We start from the raw sequence: 17,827 nt of genomic DNA on the forward strand, positions 1-17,827 counted from the left end.
AAACTGATTTTCCACATGACAGTTTCTGACTTTGGGTCAGATAACTTGGCAAGGGAAAATAAAGCACAAAGCTATGGATTATTAATGTGCAGCCTTTTTAAAATATTGCTGTTTTGGCAAGATATGGCTGGTACAGCAAGTGGGTTCATATCTCGTCAGCCAATTTTTTGAGTGTTAACACCTCCAAACGCTTGACCTTTCTTCAGATGCTTTTTTTACTCTTTAGGAAAAAGAGGATGGCAATATTTACATCACGAGCACTGCCCATGCATTTGCTCGGGATCCACGCTCGTGGTGGTGGGTGGGATGGAGGTTGATGTTGCCACCGTGCCCCCACTCCCGTGCCTTGCGTAACTATTTGGCTGTAAGCGTGATGGCATCGTCAAGGAGTAGCTCAGCCTCGTAGGGTGACTTCATCATAGAAGCCATAGACATTGTTTCAGGTAACATAACGTCATGTGGAACCAAACTTCCCAACAGTGCTTCCAATGAAATACGAGTCCTCTTCTGGAAGATTTTTGCTCCCATTGGCTTGCATTGGACGTTGTATTTAAAAAATTTGGTAGCAGAACGTTAATTTGGAAAGGTGACAATTTTGTACGTATGTCCAAGTTAAACACATTTTTGATTAATGTTTATTTTCGTACGGCCAACAGTGTGCGAGATACAGAGCGTAATGGACAGACACTTGCGCATTATATGTATTTAATTCAGAAAAGTTATTGGGTTTTGGCAGGACATGTTGCTAGAATTGATGTCTTGCGGTCGAAACTAACAAGTGGCATGGTCAAAGGAGGCACCATGCCTAAACAATATTCCACCATGGAGATGGAGCGATTACATGAGCCAGGTGGATTAGTGAATTCCAGGACCATTAAGAGTTGGCCAGAGCTTGGTAGAGGCCTTCCTCCAGCAGTGGATATATCATGGCTGATGGTGCCGGCTTGTTCTCTCCAATACTCCAAAATGCTCCTTCATAAAAAGAGCCAGGGCCTTCACACGCCAATGCAGAACCCTCCTGAAAACGAGTTTTTTGTTCGCATTTGACTGCAAGTATTGTGGTTAATGTAAACAATGATTCCTTGCAAAAGGTGTCAGTTTTGTTGCCAGAAAAAAGGGGAAAAACCCTATTAGTTTATTTTGGTACTGGCAAAGGAGGTCCCATGATTAGTTTAGACTCGGTAAGGTTGGTGGTTTGGTTACGTGGTGGCAACTTCTGCCCAAAACAAACTCTCGCCCTGCGGTTGGGATTGTTGGACTGCGATAATTTTTTGCGCTGTTGTGTGAGAAGAAAAAGTGAAGTGTTTACTGGCCTTTACTCGAGCTGTCCCAGATCCCTTCATTTGAAGATGTCAAGTTCGAAGCGGCAAGTCTGCTGGCCGAGCTCTACTGTCAACAGGTAAGCGAGGCATATGATTAATTCTTCTCGGAGCTGAGTGCGAACGAGTGGTATTGAAGTCAAAGTTCAGCATTTGGTTGGCAATGCGTGCGCTGTTGCATTACGCGTGTGCGTGTGCACACGTTTGGCCAATTCCACAATAATGAAATTTCAGCAGTTGTACGGCCAGTATATTTTCACATCTCTGTCAGAAACTACGTGTACGTTAACTTCCATACATGCCTACTTGTCTGCCTGTATGTCTGTGTGTCTTGTTAACTTCTCGCTCGCCTCTCTGCATAACTGTTTGTGTCTCTGTCCATGCTTGCATCGGAACATCAGAACCTTGTGGACTCTGCCAAGCCGCTCTTGAGGAAGGCCATCCAGATTTCACAACAGACGCCCTATTGGCACTGCAGGCTGCTGTTCCAGCTGGCCGTGAGTTCCCCATTCCACCGCACTGCCACCAGAGTCACATACACCACACACAGATAGGTTTAAGTCGTTTACAGATCGTGATAAAATTGTAGTCATTTACAACCCTTTATCGGTCCATTTCTGGATGAGTGTTCTTCATGCCTTTCAGTCACGGTGGTTGTTTGACCTTGCCGCACTGGTCTGTGTAGTGATGAAGGGCAGATTTCGGTTTAGTTCATCTCACACTCACCAGCGATGTGAATAATGATCGAACTCTGGTCGCTGGGATCATCGTGCAGGACACTAACCAACATGTCACCACTACACCCCATGTACGTACGATAATTTCTCTCCGTTGTACATCAATTGAGACGAGGTTTTATTTAAGAACTCTGCAGCTTACAGTGTATCACCATGTTTCGGAGAACAACTCCAGGAGATGACGTCAGAACTACTTCTGAGGTCACTTGGGTTACGCTTCTATCCATGCCAGGGTCACACCTCTGTAAAGGGTGTTTGCTTGCATATCAATAAAACTGAAATATTGAACATAATACCGTTGTTTTTTGGGTTAGATTGCGTAGATAAAAAAAATGTGTCGTTAAACCCGCCTGATGAAGCTAGTTGTAATTACTTGCGGAACGTCTTACTCGGATTGTAAATGTTGTGGCTTGGCTCTCCAACACACCGGTGTGCTGTACTAGTGACGAATTGCCACGTTCTGTTTACGTGACAAATCTTACTAATTGGCTGTGTCGTGTGGTGGCGGGTTTAACTACACATTTATATATTTGCGCGATCTTACCCAAAAAACCTGTATTATGGATTATATTGGTCGCGAAAGCCTACGTGTTGAACTGAAATATTGAAGTCTTAGAGCTGCAAGTCAACCAAATTAAGTGAAAAACCACATGTAGTGTTGTGACTTTTTGTGCAGTCATTGGTGACCGGGCCGAGACCATCTTTGTGCTTGAGAACCCGGTTTAATCACAGGAGTTATCCATCTAAACCCACGATCTCAGTGGTGACAGCTCTGTGCTTTTACCCTGGAGCGACCTGCCCACGTCTCGCCTCGTTAAATTTGTGTTGTTTGTGAGGAGGAGGAGGAGGAACGAACTAACTTTTTATTTTACCAGGTAAGGCCCACTGAGCTATGTAGCGCTTTTTCAGAAGCGACCTGGCCACAAATGATAGCTCAACGAAGTGGCGTATCAATGTGGAAATTTGGAGCAGCCATACAATCGAATTGTGTGATGCTGATTCTAAATGTGGAGGGAAAAACCGGAGGACCCGGAGAAGAATCCACGTCACCACAGAGAGAGACAAATGCAAACTCCAAATATCCAGGCATTGTCAGGGTTGGGATCGAACCCACGGTCTCCTATATACCATTTTTCGATTTAAAGCTTTCGTGACTGCAGGGATTCATCTTCTTGGTTCTTTCGGTAAAGTCACGTAGAATGGAAATAATAAAATAATAAAAATAAATACATAATAAAATAATTGTTACGACGTTTCGGCCACAACGCAAGCAGCCGCCTCAGGTGGAGAACAGGTCTGTCGAAGACAGAAGACAGACTCTGTCTTCTCGACAGTCCTATATACCAGGCGAGCTAGTTGACATCTCGCCACTGCGGCAGGAGGAGCTGTCTTCAAGCTGAGAGCCCTGGTGTGAACTCGCTTTCTTGTCTCTTCCCGCCCTCGCAACAGCAACTCCACACGCTGGAGAAGGACCTCATCTCGGCCAGCGACCTCCTGGGCGTAGGGGCGGAGTACGCACGGGTGGTTGGCTCCGAGTACACGCGGTACGTTGTGTCGTGACAGCCGGCTCGTTTGTGTGCAGCTGTGTGTGTGTGCCTGTGTGAGTGGGGAGCTATAGTGTCGCGGTCAGTGCGCTGCGCTATGAACCCGGCGACCCGAGTTCGATTTCCGCTCACGGCCAACACCAGTGACGATTATTTGAACCGTTGATGGGACCTCCCCAAGGTCGATTCGGCCTCAAATGAGTACCTAGTGTGATTTCTAAATATCGCCACTGGGGAGAAACAGGCGACCGGGCGTTGTGCTGGCCACCCACCGCCTCGTGAGCCGTGCTGGCCTTCATAAGTGCTCGCAAACGGCACTTGCTCCAACAGTCTGTTAAGGCTACAGGGGGATCTTTATCTGTGTATTGGCACAGTTGGTGCATCTGTCAGTTATCTCGGTCAACCCATGGCACCTGGGTGTGTCCCGTGACCTGCCAGCAAACCTTTGAAACTTCACGTAGCCTCTTGAGTGCACATAGCCTGGCACAAGCGCCGTGATGACTTCACCGCCACTTAGTGGTGAATGGCGGCTGTCATTGACGTGTGTGTGTTTGTGTGTGCTTACAGTTGTGCATTGTGGTGTGTACGTCTGAGTTTGTGTCTTTGTGTGGGGAGCGGTAGTGCGGTAGTTTGCGTGCAACGCTACAAACCTGGGGTGACCCAAATTCCATGCCTACTCACGCCTAACCTTTGTGGCATAAGGAGGCCCTCGTCCGGAAGTAGTTTGGCAATTGGCTGTACATGTATAGTTTGCAGAATTATAAAAATCCTCATTTCCTGACAAGTGCACTCTGGTGGCTATGCTTGCCTCTTAATCTAGCGCTTTGGAGACGAGTGTTGCTGGATCACACAAATCTGCGAAACTTCCTACCAAAGGGCAACTGGTTTGCAAGGGTTTGGCAGGGGAGTGCATTAGTTTCCATCCGTATGGAAGTTGAGTATTACCTGCATCACACGCGTGGGCTTTCTCCAGGTATTACAATTTCCCCCCCGCGTGTATAAACACCCGCAAAATAAGTTAGTCAAACATTGTGATATAGGACCACAGGGCTTGGGCAACTGTTGCCACTGATTGTGCCTGTCTTGCCACTCGCCTGTGCTTTCCCGCAAAGCCATCCTTGCGAAAACTGTACCCACAACAAGTTCCATGGCGAATTGAGATGCGATTTGCATGAGTCACGACACAAAATAGAAACTAAACATTGTTATGGAGCGTTGTCTTGTGCTGCTGCGGACGCGGCTGTTGTTGCTGCTGCTGACGACTGTCGCTGTGGTTAATTTCTCTGCCACGCAGAGTACTGTTCCTGCTCAGTAAAGGTCTCCTGCTGCTCATGGAGAGGAAGCTACAGGAGGTGCACCCCATCCTGTCGCTGTGCGGCACGCTCGTGGAGGGCTGGCAAGGCAACCCCATACAGAAGGAGTCGCTACGGATCTTCTTCCTCGTTCTGCAGGTCACCCACTACCTGGACGCCGGCCAGGTGAGGCTGACAGCCGCTGCCGTCATGGTCTTCCTCGCCATCATCGACGTTGTTAACGCGCCAGTTATTATTGTATCAGTTCGCTGGTTACGGTGAAGAACACTTTTTCACAAGCAAATTTTAGCGATGAGATACGACGTTTCGCTTGAAACTGCATCAGTCACCTTCCGGTCAGAAACCAGGAAGTGGGAATGGCACGTTAAAACGATTGTACGCGTGACAAATTTAATTTGTTTCGTTGTGGTGGGTGGTGGAGGGTTTCGCGACAATAATTCTGACCAGTTCATTGCGTGGCCTAACCCCCTGAAAACATTCACGCGCCAAACTACTCTTTTTGCCGACTGGAGCAGACGAACCATTTTTTTGCGTCCACTCCTTCGCAACGCTGTGCCTTTTTTCCCCGTGCGCGTTTCGCAGATGAAGAGTGTGAAGCCGTGTCTCAAGCAGCTGCAGCAGGGCATCCAGACGATATCCACGCTGCACGACGACGAGATCCTGCCCACGAACCCAGCCGACCTCTTCCACTGGCTCCCCAAGGAGCACATGTGTGTCCTTGTCTACCTGGTTAGTCGCCTCCGCCAACCCCATGTCATTGTCGCCGATTTACTGCGCTCGCGCACGAGCGGACTTTTTTTACACGCACGCTGTGTACAATTTTAGTAGCTCCGCCGGCTTCATCCAGTGTCAGCGAATCGGTGCACACGTGACCGCAAACGCGTCGGCAAGGAAACCGGTTCGTTTAAGAAGCAATTCGCATTCCGTGCAGTAGGCTTTTATCTCTGTTTCTGGTTTATCTGGGCCATCCATCCCTCTCTCCACCATTACCCCAGATAATGTCAATTCTATTACCTCTCTCGCATATAGCCGAATAAGCAATCTTCGGTGAGTCGGGCCCAGCGGTAGCGCATTCGCCGCTTGTTGCAGAGGTTCACGGTTCGAATCCATTGGCCACCCTGGTCAATGCTGCGGCGTGTGATTCTTGGCGGCTGCGTAGCGGACGTTAAAGGTCCTGCAATGTCATGCGCAAGAGTAGGCCATTGTGTGCCACAATCGGGTGCCACACTCTCCCCAGTTCTGATATGATTTGCAAATTTACTCAATCGGGATTACACAGCAGCAATCCTCACCCCCTCCTGACAGACTCTTGCCCAAGGTCACCCTTGCAAATGGTACTCTCCTTGTCTCTTGAGTTCTAACCTAGTTATACAAAATTAACTCTCCTGTATGCTGCCCAATGGCAGGTTTTTGGCTTAAACGCTCTCCCATCCTGTCCTGTCTTGAGCTTTCGTCCTCAATTCACCGTACCGCCCTCGTAAATGTCCAGCATCTTCTCAGTCTTATGTCTAATTTAGTTAGATATGAAATGGCTTTATGGTCTGGTCATTGATTCCACAGGGGCACATCAGGATTTTTTAGATTTTCCACTTGTGATGACAATGGGCAGATCTGCCTTGAGACATGCGAATTTGAATCGTTGGCACGACCACCACCATCATCATTTTCAGCAGCAGCGGCATCGTCTTCATCATCAACATCGTGTTTGTCATCATCTTCATCATTGTCAACAATGTCACGATGAACATAATTTGTATCATCGTAGTTTTCACTTCGAATCGCCTAAGCACAAGCAAGAATGTATAAAAATAATCACGTGATCGAACCTCTAGAACTTGGGTTGATGATGCTGATTGTAGGGACAGAGCTCTTCGCGTAGGACACATTGCAAGAACTGGCGAAGACAGAGCCCCACGGCGCAGGATAGTCCATCTGGTGGCCAACCCCCGGTCTGAGGAAGACTAGAAAATGTTCACTTTGAGATGCGTTTAATGTTTGTGAACGCGGAGGCATTTTTAGCTTTTTTATTTACGAATCGCAACGAGTTTTTTTTTATTAGGTCACGAAGGTGAGATGTACGTTACGGTATTCGTGGTAATGCAACGTGCGCTCTGGTCTTAAATTTTACGGTGCGTTAAGAACGGATATTTCAATGTTTAAGTGTAAGTGGCCTCATCGCTGTTTCATGAGTGTCCCACTCACTCACCCGTTTTTGTCTCTCCTCTACTGCAGGTGACGGTCATGCACTCGATGCAGGCGGGTTACCTGGAGAAAGCACAGAAGTACACGGACAAAGCGCTCATGCAGATAGAAAAGCTCAAAAGTGAGCACCCGCCTGTTTTTTTATATACATGTGTGTGTGTGGGTAAGTGGTAGTGTAGCAATCAGCGCGGTGTGCTACAAACCCAGCGACCCAAGTTCGATTCCCGCTCACGGCCAACACCAGTGATGATTATCTGAACCGGTCCCGGGCCTTCCCTATGTCGACTCAGCATAAATTAGAACCTGATGCCGTTTGTAAATATTGCTACTGGGGAGACGAAGGCATCGAGGCATGGTGCTGGCAACCCCCACCCCCTCGTGTGCTGTGCCAACCTTCATAGGTGCTGCTCGCTAACAGCTCTTGCCCCCAACAGTCTATTTAGGCTATACGGGGGGGTCTTTGTCTTTGTTGCGGAGCGGTGGCGCAGTGGTTAATGCACTGCGCTACAAAGTTGACAATCGGAAGTTTGAATACTGGCCACAGCTAACGTCATTGGCGAGTGATACCTGAACCAATCCTACCAATGCACGCTGACCAGCATAGTGAAGTTTGATCAAAATAACTCACGACCGACACGCCGTGATAAGGTCTTCATGCAGCAATGAATTGACAATGGACTGGAAATTAATGATACGTACTTACCATGGCACAATAATTACTGTGCTGTCACTGTTACAGTTAAACACAGTCATCAGTAAATCATTCAATAAACATTTGTTTGATTTGCATAATGCCGGATGTTCCTTTTCATCAGAACTATCAGGCTTTTGGTGAAAATGAGCCGTTCTCTACATTGTTATTATGTAAATCATAGCAATAATTTTTGATTTGTAATGCACAGTTTTCATTCACTCTCAGAAAAGAGAGAGAGAGAGTGGGAGTGTTTCAGAGGCACAGGAAACCACATACAAGCAAGAAGAAAGCCAGAACCAGCACCAACAATTTCCCAAGCTTTTCTGGTCCTACATCAGGATGTCCGACCAACTCCAAATCTGACCCCGCGTTCATTAAAAGCCACGCAGTGAGACATCGTCTCGGGAAACGCGATTCTTAATTTAGTTGTTTGCTTCATTTCTTAATTTGTGACATTAATTGAAATGTCCTGTGATTCCGTAGTCCTGGACACGAGTCCCATCCTCTCCTCCTTCCAAGTGATGCTGCTGGAACACATCATCATGTGCCGTCTCGTCACGGGGCACAAGGCCTTGGCATTGCAAGAGGTATGGCCGTACGTGTGTGTTGTCGTCACTCGCTACGAACCCGGCGACCCCGAGTTCAGTTCCTGCTCACGTATGGCTGTATGTTGAACTTCTTTCGCACCGTATGTAGCCAATCCTGCTCATTGGAGGTGCGAAACTAATAACTGCTCAATATATGCACCGTTCTAGGGCTTACCCTAGGTTGACTTGGCCTTAAAATGAGCACCTGTGTGTAAGCATCTGAACTGGGGAGACAAAGGCGTATGGACATGGTGTTGGTCAACCACCCCCTTGTGTGCCGTGCCGGTCTTCATTGCTGCTCACTGACAGCACTTGCCCTAACGGCCTGTCAGGCTGTACAGGGGGATCTTTGGCTTTGTTTCGTGTGTGAATGTGCGGAGAGCGGTGGCCATGGTGGTCCACACTTTGCGCTACAAACCCCGGGGACTTGAATGAGTACCCAGTGTCGTGGGTAAGCCTCAGCACTGGGAATACAAAGTTGGCTCGGTGTGGTTCTAGCCACACCACCCCTCATGGGCGATATTATTGGTGCTCGCTAACAGCACTACGGACCCTGCGGGACCGAGTTTGATTCCTGCCCCCCTCCCCCCCACCTGACTTCACCAACCGGCACTGACGAGCGTGGTGAAGTATGGCCAAACAAACGGCGTGGGGAGATCTTCGGCCACCAGTTCATTGACAGAGAACTCTAAATCATTAGTTTAGGAGTAGTGTAACTGTAAACAATGTGTTTACGCTTGTAAGTAAAACCATAATAAAGAGACTCGTAAGCTGGTATTGACCTAAGGGGGGGCTGTGGGCTGGGACAGCTGTGCACCGTTCATTGAGACGGCGTGGCGTTATGATTCTTTTTTACGTTTCCGCTGGACTACAACAAACGTAACCTTGTGGCGGCCCCATGGTGTTCCTGGATGGTTCCTGCTTGTGTTGGCAATGTGCCCCCTGCGTTCCAGCGGTTTTGGAGACTCGCCAGAATGTTGGTAGCACAGCTAGTGTGGACTTATCTGTCTGTCTTCCATTTTTATGGCATCGAGTGTTGCCCCATCGCACGCGTGGATTTTTTGTGGGATTCTGCGTTTTCCACTGACACGTATAATAACGATATCAATTGGCCGATAACACCTTAATATATAGAGGACCGCAGAGTTTTGGCAATTGTTGGTACCACCTGCTTACTGCCACGTGAGTCATTCTTGCTCTTCGAGAGCAGCAAAAACCATTATACTGTACGTCTATGCTTCCGATTTAACACGTAGACTTTCGCGACCAATATCATCCATAATACCCAAAAACAAAAAACCTGTATTATGGATCTCTGCTCCCGCCGTCTTTTACCAACTTGCACTGACCAGCGTGGTGAAGTCAAACAATCCCTACGCCCTGTGCAGTTGTGGGGAGTCCATCACCCAGCATTGCATTGACGAAAGGGCTCTACATGTACAATTAGTCATTACTGTCACCCAGGCAGGATGGAAGAGCCATGTATTCCTGGTGTGCGAGTCATTAAAGTCAAAGCTGATCGAAAGAAACTCCGTGGTAAAACTGTGGCTCGGCAAAGAAAACGCATTGGCCGGGCGGACGTGAAAATGTTATTTTATTGCTCTGGTGGAACGGATGGAATTGACGCCTTCTCGTGTTGTGTTTATGTGCGTCTGCAGATCTCGCAGGCATGCCAGCTGTGTCAGCAGTCTCCCCGGCTCTTCTCGAACCACGCTGCACAGCTGCACACGTTGCTGGTAAAAACCTCAGCCTCCCCGTTGCCACGGTCGATGTAACATGGGAGCGAGATGTTAATTCCCTCGCCTGGTATGCAGGAGGTCATGGGTTCGATCCCGACCCTGACGCCTGCTGTATATTTGGAGTTTGCATGTCTCTCTGTCCCCGTGGTCGCTTGGATTCTTTCTCCGTGTCCTCTGGTTTTTCCCTCCACATTTAGAATCAACATGCGTTTAGAATATTTGACAGCTATAAATTTCCACATGAAAAGGCCAATTTGTTGAGCTATCATTTGTGGCCAGGTTGCTTCTGAAAAAGAGCTTTATTGCTTAGTGGTCCTTACCCGGTAAATTAAAAAAAACAATTTAGTTTTGGTTTAACACATCCAACCAGTAGCTTATGACATCCACGTGTGTCGTCTAGATAATCCCGTGGCTGGCATTGATGGCTTTTGCCAAGTTGGGCGTTCAATATTTAAGCGCATGACGCGCTTTGCCAATAAAGGGAAGCTGGTGAGGGTTTACGGGGAAGTTGCACAAGTGAGGCAACTCTTGCCCTCGGTGTCTCACAGACATCCCAGTAAATCGCAGGGGGGGTGTCATTTTGAAGGTGGCTCGCTATCGCTTTGACAGGCATGGATTTTTTTTTATGGAATAAGGCGATGGTTTGACACATACACAAAACGGAGTGCACCATCCCAGCGTGGTATTTCTCCCTTAATGGGTTAGGTGGACAAATTAATGTAATCTGAATTACAGGCCCAATTGGTTGTATATGTTTATATGTTGAAATTCTTTTGCACCGTGCATAGCCAACCGTGATAATCGGAGGCGCGAAACGTGTTACTTGAATGGCTGACGTAATATGCGCGAGTACACAGCCACTGCAGTCAATTATCCATCAGTTGTTCAACGCCTACAAACCAAGGCACAGCTGTTAATGATTACAACTGCAGAGGCCTAACGACGGTAACGGTTGAAATCGAGAGGTCATCAAGGATAATGCCGTTCGTCCCACCACACTTCATCGCTTGCTGACAGATCCCGCAAGTTGGAGTGCATCCATGAATGAACCGATTACAGTCCCACCAAAGACAAATATCTCCCGTGTAGCCTCGACAGACTGTTGGTGCAAGTGCTGTTAGTGAGCACCTATGAAGGCCACCGTGGCAAACGAGGGGGTGGGTGGCCAGCACCACGCCCGGCCGCCTTTGTCTCCCCAGTGGCGATGCTTACACACCGCACCAGGTACTGATTTAAGGCTGAATCGACCAAGGGGAGGCCCAAGACCGGTTCAGATAATCGCCACTGGTGTTCGCCGTGAGCGGGATTCAAACTCGGGTCGCCAGGTTCGGAGCGCACCCAGCCAACCGCTCCACTACCGTTCCCCATTCCCACCACCACCACCTCCAACACCACCGCCCACTGCCACTATCTGGCTTTAGGCCTTACCCTCCGGCACCGTAAACATTCTCAAACCCGCGCAAAGTGTTTGGCCGCTTTGTGTGTGTGGATTTTTCTGCTTTGTCTGTGTGAACATTTCGTATTGCTGCTGATGGAGTGACACCTGCATGATAGATTTGAAGTTTTCGTGACTGCAAGAATCCATACTCTTTGGTTCTTTCGGTAAAGTCACGTAGGTAGAAAAATAAATTGATCGACTCGCAACGGTGAACTCGCAACGAGTTGCGAGTCGATCAATTTATTTTTCACCTACGTGACTTTACCGAAAGAACCAAAGAGTACCTGCATGATACCGACCCACCTACATCGTCGTGTCACTGATGATTGGGCGACAGGATGGTGCAGTGTTAACAGCTAGTGCCTCGACTCCGACACATCTCTGTGGCATTTGTATGTTCTCGTCATGTTCGGCATGGGTTTTCTCCGGGTTCTCCAGTTTCCTCCCATAGCTAATAAACATACAGTCTAGCTTTCATTGGCCAAAATCCACGTGCTGAAAAATTCTACTACAAGTTAATCGATTGGGATCATACACGGCAACAGCAGCGAAGTCACTCCCCTACTGCGAGAAACTTGGCAGAGCCCTCCTGAAAAAGAGAGATGAGACTCGGTGAGCCTTTACTCGGCAGACGAGCAGAATAATAATAATGATGATGATGATAATAAAGAAATTGACGCCTACACGTTGGTGTTGTCGTCTCTGCTGCAGGGTCTCTACAGCGTCTCCGTAAACTGCATGGAAAGCGCAGAAGCCCAGTTCACGACAGCACTCAGGGTAAGTGAGAAATCGCAGTGGCCAGAGCTGCCACCACGTGCGCAGTGCTTTTGTCTGTCAAAGGGTCCCTGGAACTGTGCCGCTTTGAGAAGGGAGGCTCTTTGGAATTGTCTTTCTGCATTCAAATCAACCCAAGCAATCAGCCCAAGTCGTATTCTTTTTCTTCTTTCGTATATGGCTGCAGGGAAACACAACAGTTTTGAAACATGTTGGACTTAAATGCTTACACTTTTTTTAACCAATACAATGAGGCAGCAGTAGATGCTACGGGTAGCAGCGACACCACCACAGTGGCGAGATGTGAACTACCTTGTTTGGTATACAAGAGGCTGCGGGTTCGATCCTGACCCTGACGCATGTACGTCTGGAGTTTGCATGTTCTGTCTGTGGTCGTGTAGATTTTTCTGCCGGTCCTCCGGCTTTTCCCTCCACATTTAGAAACGTGCATTTCTAAATGTGGATGCTGTCCATTTCCACATGATGATAAGCCGCTTCGTTGACCTATCATTTATGGCCAGGTCGCTTCTGAAAAATCTATATAGCTCAGTGGGCCTCAGCTGTTAAAATAAAAAAAAGTTGAATCTGTTGAAAATGTTGCATGGATGGTGCATTCGTCGGCAATGCGTTTGATGGTTTGGACTTCACCACTGTCACGGTTCGGCGATTCCTCAACGTTCCATTTGCGGAATGTGTGCGCGCATCTCCCACGTTGCGTTCGAGCGTGCGATTTAGCAAGGGGGATAGAGAAACCCGGTAGTTGGACTCTGATCGGATGCAAAGTAAGTGGGCTTGGGCAGAACACGACGACACTACAAGGGACGATGGGTTGGTGATGGAGGCTAATAACGAAGTGACAGCCAAATGAAGTGAATTCGCCCCGCGAGGACATCCACAACGAGGAGGAGATGGAGCGATGAGACCGGCTTGTGTGCCGCAGCGAGATGGATTGCTTCGTCGTGCGTCTGTGTGGTGTTAGCTTGGAGAGGCCTTCATCCAGCAGTAGATGAGTTACGGCTCATGATGATATAACATCACTGTGTACACTACCCTATTGTGCCGCAATGCATATCTGCAAGCATTTGTTTGAGGAGCGATGGCAAAGTTGTCGGCACACTGTGCTACGAGCCAGGCAACCTCCGTTACATTCTCGGCCATGGCGAGCAATATCAGAACCGGTCCTAGGCTTCGCCACGGTCGATGCAGCCTTCAACGAGTACCTGGTGCAGTGTGTAAACATCAGAACAGGGGAGACAAAGGCGACCGGGAATGTTTTATGGCTAAATCCATCCCGTTATGCACCTTGACGGTGTTAATAAGTGCTCGCTTAATAGCGCACGCCCCAACAGTGCGTGTGACTAAATGGAGTGTCTTTGCATACTCTCTGGTTTTTTCGGTAAAAGTCACGTAGGTAAAAAATTTAAATAAATTAAATCACGACATTTCGGAGGCAACACAAGCTTCCGTCTTCAGGTGGAACCGTCGCAGCAAAATTACTTGATACAGTAATTTTGCTGTGTTACTTCCGAAACGTCGTGATTTAATTTCTTTAAATTTTTTAACCTACGTGACTTTTACCGAAAAAACCAAAGAGTATGAATCCTTGCAGTCACGAAAACTTCAGATCTAGAATGTCTTTGCATATGGCTCGTCTTTGCAGTTGACGTCGCACCAGGAGCTGTGGACGTACATCGTAACGAACCTCGCGAGCGTCTACATCCGGGAGGGCAACCGGCACCAGGACGTGAGTGGCTTCCCGTAAAATATCACCGCCTCCTTTCGTTACCCAAGATGCCGTGAGTGCATTCGCCTCCCGCCGTTGGTGCTGATGACATTCATTTGCAAGTTTCCAATCGATGAAGGAATGTCTTTTATTTTGTTGTTGCAGCTGTACACGTTATTGGAAAGGATAAACCCGGACCACAACTTCCCAGTAAGGTGAGTCGATGGTTACGAATTCAAGAAGCGCAAGTGGCTGTAACACGTGCACGTTTTTGCGGTCGCTTGTCATCCGAAATGCGTTTCTCTGGCATGAGCAGCAGCTTGTTGGGCATTGTTTCTTCTCTCGAGCTTTCGGCAGCAGTTGAATTGAGAACTGTAGTTGGCTACCGGGGTGCGTGAAAAAAGCTTGAAAGATGAAATACTTATTTCCATTTATGAACGTATGTACGTAGCCATGTACGTAGCCACACAAAAAGCAAACCATCATTGTCGGCACCCATCGCTAACATCACGACCCATCGTCACCACCCATCATTACCACAACGCGGTAATAGTCGATGCGTTCCAACAAAAAGCGAAACCGCACGAGGAGACGGCTGTCTGCCGAGTAGCGTGTACAGTATACACACAGTACACACAATACAAACACAGTACGCACACAACCCTGTCCCACGTCTTGCCGCATGTAGAGTGAATTCAAACCGCAGAGTATCGCGAATTTTGGTAAAAATAGGGTTAGCCATATATACAGCGCGAAATATCACAAGCCGAACCGGCGTCGAGCGAGGGCAGAGGTCGTAACCGGGTACCCGATACCCGTACCCTACCCGATACCCGGCTACCCATACCCAACCGGGTACGGGTACGGGTACCCGTGTGCGGCCGGGTACGGGTAGGCCGTGAGTCACTGGTGAGTAACCGTTTGTCACTCATTTCGGGTAGGGTACGGGTAGGGAACGGGAACCCGTACCCGGCCGGGTACGGGTACCCATTTGCGACCCTGGTGCGGCCGGGTACGGGTACGGGTAAGGAATCAAAACCCGTTTGCGACCTCTGAGCGAGGGTAAGCTGTATTGCTAAAGGCGCAACGCAGCCCCGAATAACTTGGGTTTTTTGACAGCACGTGCACAGCGATTTTCCATCTTTGAAATTTTGGCTCAATTTTATCCAGGCTATCGGTGTCGCGTCTTGAGAGGAAGGATCCATTTGGAACTCTCAGCGGTGCAACCACTCGCAACTGGAGAATGGCCCGCTGAAATGGATATCTCAGAGCTACCTCCGAATCCCTTCGAATTGAACTCCTGGTCCACTTTCGTGGGGTGATGGATTGCGACACCTGGAGGAGAATTCGAAACGACCCATTGATGGCTTAGCAACTAACTCCTGTCACTGAGAGTATTGATCATCGCATGAGAGTCAAACCAATGTTTTACATTGTCGGAGCTAAAATGCAGCCACATTATTTGCATAGCCAAGTGGGATGTGACAGATTTTTTTCTCAGTCATTGTTTTTTTCCAGCTGCGACCACAATCACAAGTCAGCCGGTTTACAATTCAGGATCTCAGTGGTGGGAGCTTAGTGCTGGGACCTATCAGCTGCCCAGCTATATTATTCGCAATTATTGTTTTCGTTGAAGATGGTTGTCATACTAAGAGATTAAGCGGTTGCGTTTTCGCTGCGTTGTCCCCCACCTGAAGAAGGACACTTCTGTTGCGCCCGAAACGTCGTGATTTAATTTAGTTGTTTTTTATTTATTTTATTTTTTACCTAAGTGACTTAACCGAAAAAACCAAAGAGTATTTGTACTATGAACAAAAAATTATCGAAGCCACCAAAAAAAAAAACAATAAACCTTTCGCATATGAAAGTTTTTAATTCTCACCCTTAATTTTTTCAGCAAACCATAGCCACTCGTACAATCTCCAAGTTACGATGATGAAGTTAAGTTATTTTGTTTAACCAGATGAGAAGCGACCCAGGGTGGTTTCAAGACTTACCTGGATGTAACTGACATAGTTGTAGAAAAAGACAGCCGTTAAAACATTGCGGCTTAGCCGCTTTGGAAAGTTTTTCAAAATAAATTATTTCTTGCCACGCACTATATAGAGATTGTACAAGCAAGCGTGCTCTTACAGACTAGAGCTCATTACAGCATTCAAGTGTACCTATGTCATCGTTGTGAGTCATTGTCTTTCCACTGCTGGATGATGGCCTCACCCCATGCTTTCGTAATCTGTTACTCTCTTGCGATGCCGTAGTCCATTTCCCTCTTACACGTGAGCTGGTCTCATCGCTCCATGTTCTGTGCTGTTCATCCTCTTGTGGCGCGTTATCTCTTTAGTCTGCCATTCTCTAAATACTCCCATCCATCGGCCATCATCCCGTCTAGCGATGGTGTCCTGCCCAAGCATACTTCAGTATTTTTAACAGTCTCTATGATATTCTTGTTTCTTTCCGCTTGTGTTGCGATCGAAACGTCGTGGTTTATTTTATTTTATTTCTAACTACGTGACTTTACCGAAAGAACCAAAGATTATGGATTCCAGCAGTCACGAAAGCTTCAAATCCAGATTCGTGAAATTGTTTGAGTACGCCCAACTCCACGGTACTTTTTAGGCCATTTCTTCCATGTCAAAAATGATATTTCAATCTGAATCGCAGAACTAAGTGGTTGACATACTACGTCCAAGTATAAAGCCACTTCAAGGTCATACTAATGATTACCCAGGTCTTTTAGAGTTTGAAATGTGTAAAGGTAGTCCTCATTTCCCTTCTACGTGACTTTACCGAAAGAACCAACAATATGAATCCCTGCAGTCACGAAAGCTTTACTTCAAAATTGAGTCTCTATGATGTCGATTATTTGTGTGTTCTCTGGCCCACGTGCTCCTCTGTCTCAGTGAAGTCCCCAATGGCGAAGCTCTCCATGCTTTTCTGTGCCCTTTTCAGCTTTAGTTGAACTTTCTTTGTCAGTGTCCACGATTTCCATCCGCACGACATAGCAGGCCGATACACACGCGTCGATAGGTGCCCTTCACAGCCTGGGCCCATCCTCGCCCGATAATCACTGTGATTTCCGCACGCTCACAAAGGGGGGCCGCTAATTGCACGCTTGTGGGTAAAGGAGGGTGGCAATTCCCATTGCACGGATTTGCACCACCATGTAATTAATTTTCGCAGGCGGTTGTGACTGCACGCTGACATTGATTGGAGCAGTGTAGTTCACTTTTTATAGATTTTTTAAAAGATATAATTCCATCATTTTGCAGAACACCAGCATTCATTTGTTTCGCTATTTCGCATTTTTTTCTTCTACTTCTGTGTGCGCCATATGCGTTTCAGGGGGGCTCATGGCAATGAGACTCCAGCTGATTCTGACCCTGCATTGCTGAGAAACTCCTGGTCACTGCCCGCATGTGACCAATTAAACTACGGCTACTATTTTATTTTAAGAGCAATGTAGTTATTTTTCAGAAGCGACCTGGCCACAAATGATTCCTCAACAAAGTGGCTTATGATGTGGAAATTTGGAACAGCAGCCAAATACTCCAAACACACGTTTCTAAATGTGGAGGGTAAAACCGGAGGACACGGATAAAAATTCCACGCGACCACGGGGAGAGAGACACGCAAACTCCAAATATACAGGCGTCAGGATCGAATTAACGACCTGTGTACCAGGCCAGGTAGTTGACATCTCGCCACCGTGGCGTCCCCAAATTTCTTGACGTCATCCAAACAAACTGACGCTGCCATC

The 17,827-nt window shown here is 47.6% G+C and overlaps 1 protein-coding gene across 1 annotated transcript in view; it reads left to right on the forward strand.

Annotated features, from left to right (window-relative positions):
- MAU2 (MAU2 sister chromatid cohesion factor) overlaps window positions 1-17,827 on the forward strand; it is a 42,294-nt gene that overhangs the window by 5,329 nt on the left and 19,138 nt on the right. The window contains exons 3-13 of the mRNA XM_078617267.1: window positions 1,334-1,399; window positions 1,721-1,816; window positions 3,506-3,600; window positions 4,895-5,078; window positions 5,496-5,642; window positions 7,146-7,236; window positions 8,293-8,396; window positions 10,055-10,132; window positions 12,285-12,350; window positions 14,008-14,091; window positions 14,236-14,285. Of these exons, the coding sequence (XP_078473393.1) occupies window positions 1,334-1,399; window positions 1,721-1,816; window positions 3,506-3,600; window positions 4,895-5,078; window positions 5,496-5,642; window positions 7,146-7,236; window positions 8,293-8,396; window positions 10,055-10,132; window positions 12,285-12,350; window positions 14,008-14,091; window positions 14,236-14,285 (1,061 nt within the window). The remainder of the gene's footprint in view (window positions 1-1,333; window positions 1,400-1,720; window positions 1,817-3,505; window positions 3,601-4,894; window positions 5,079-5,495; window positions 5,643-7,145; window positions 7,237-8,292; window positions 8,397-10,054; window positions 10,133-12,284; window positions 12,351-14,007; window positions 14,092-14,235; window positions 14,286-17,827) is intronic.

This window comes from Lampetra planeri, chromosome 53 (genome assembly GCF_965212315.1).
Source record: "Lampetra planeri chromosome 53, kcLamPlan1.2.h2, whole genome shotgun sequence".
NCBI lineage: Eukaryota > Metazoa > Chordata > Hyperoartia > Petromyzontiformes > Petromyzontidae > Lampetra > Lampetra planeri.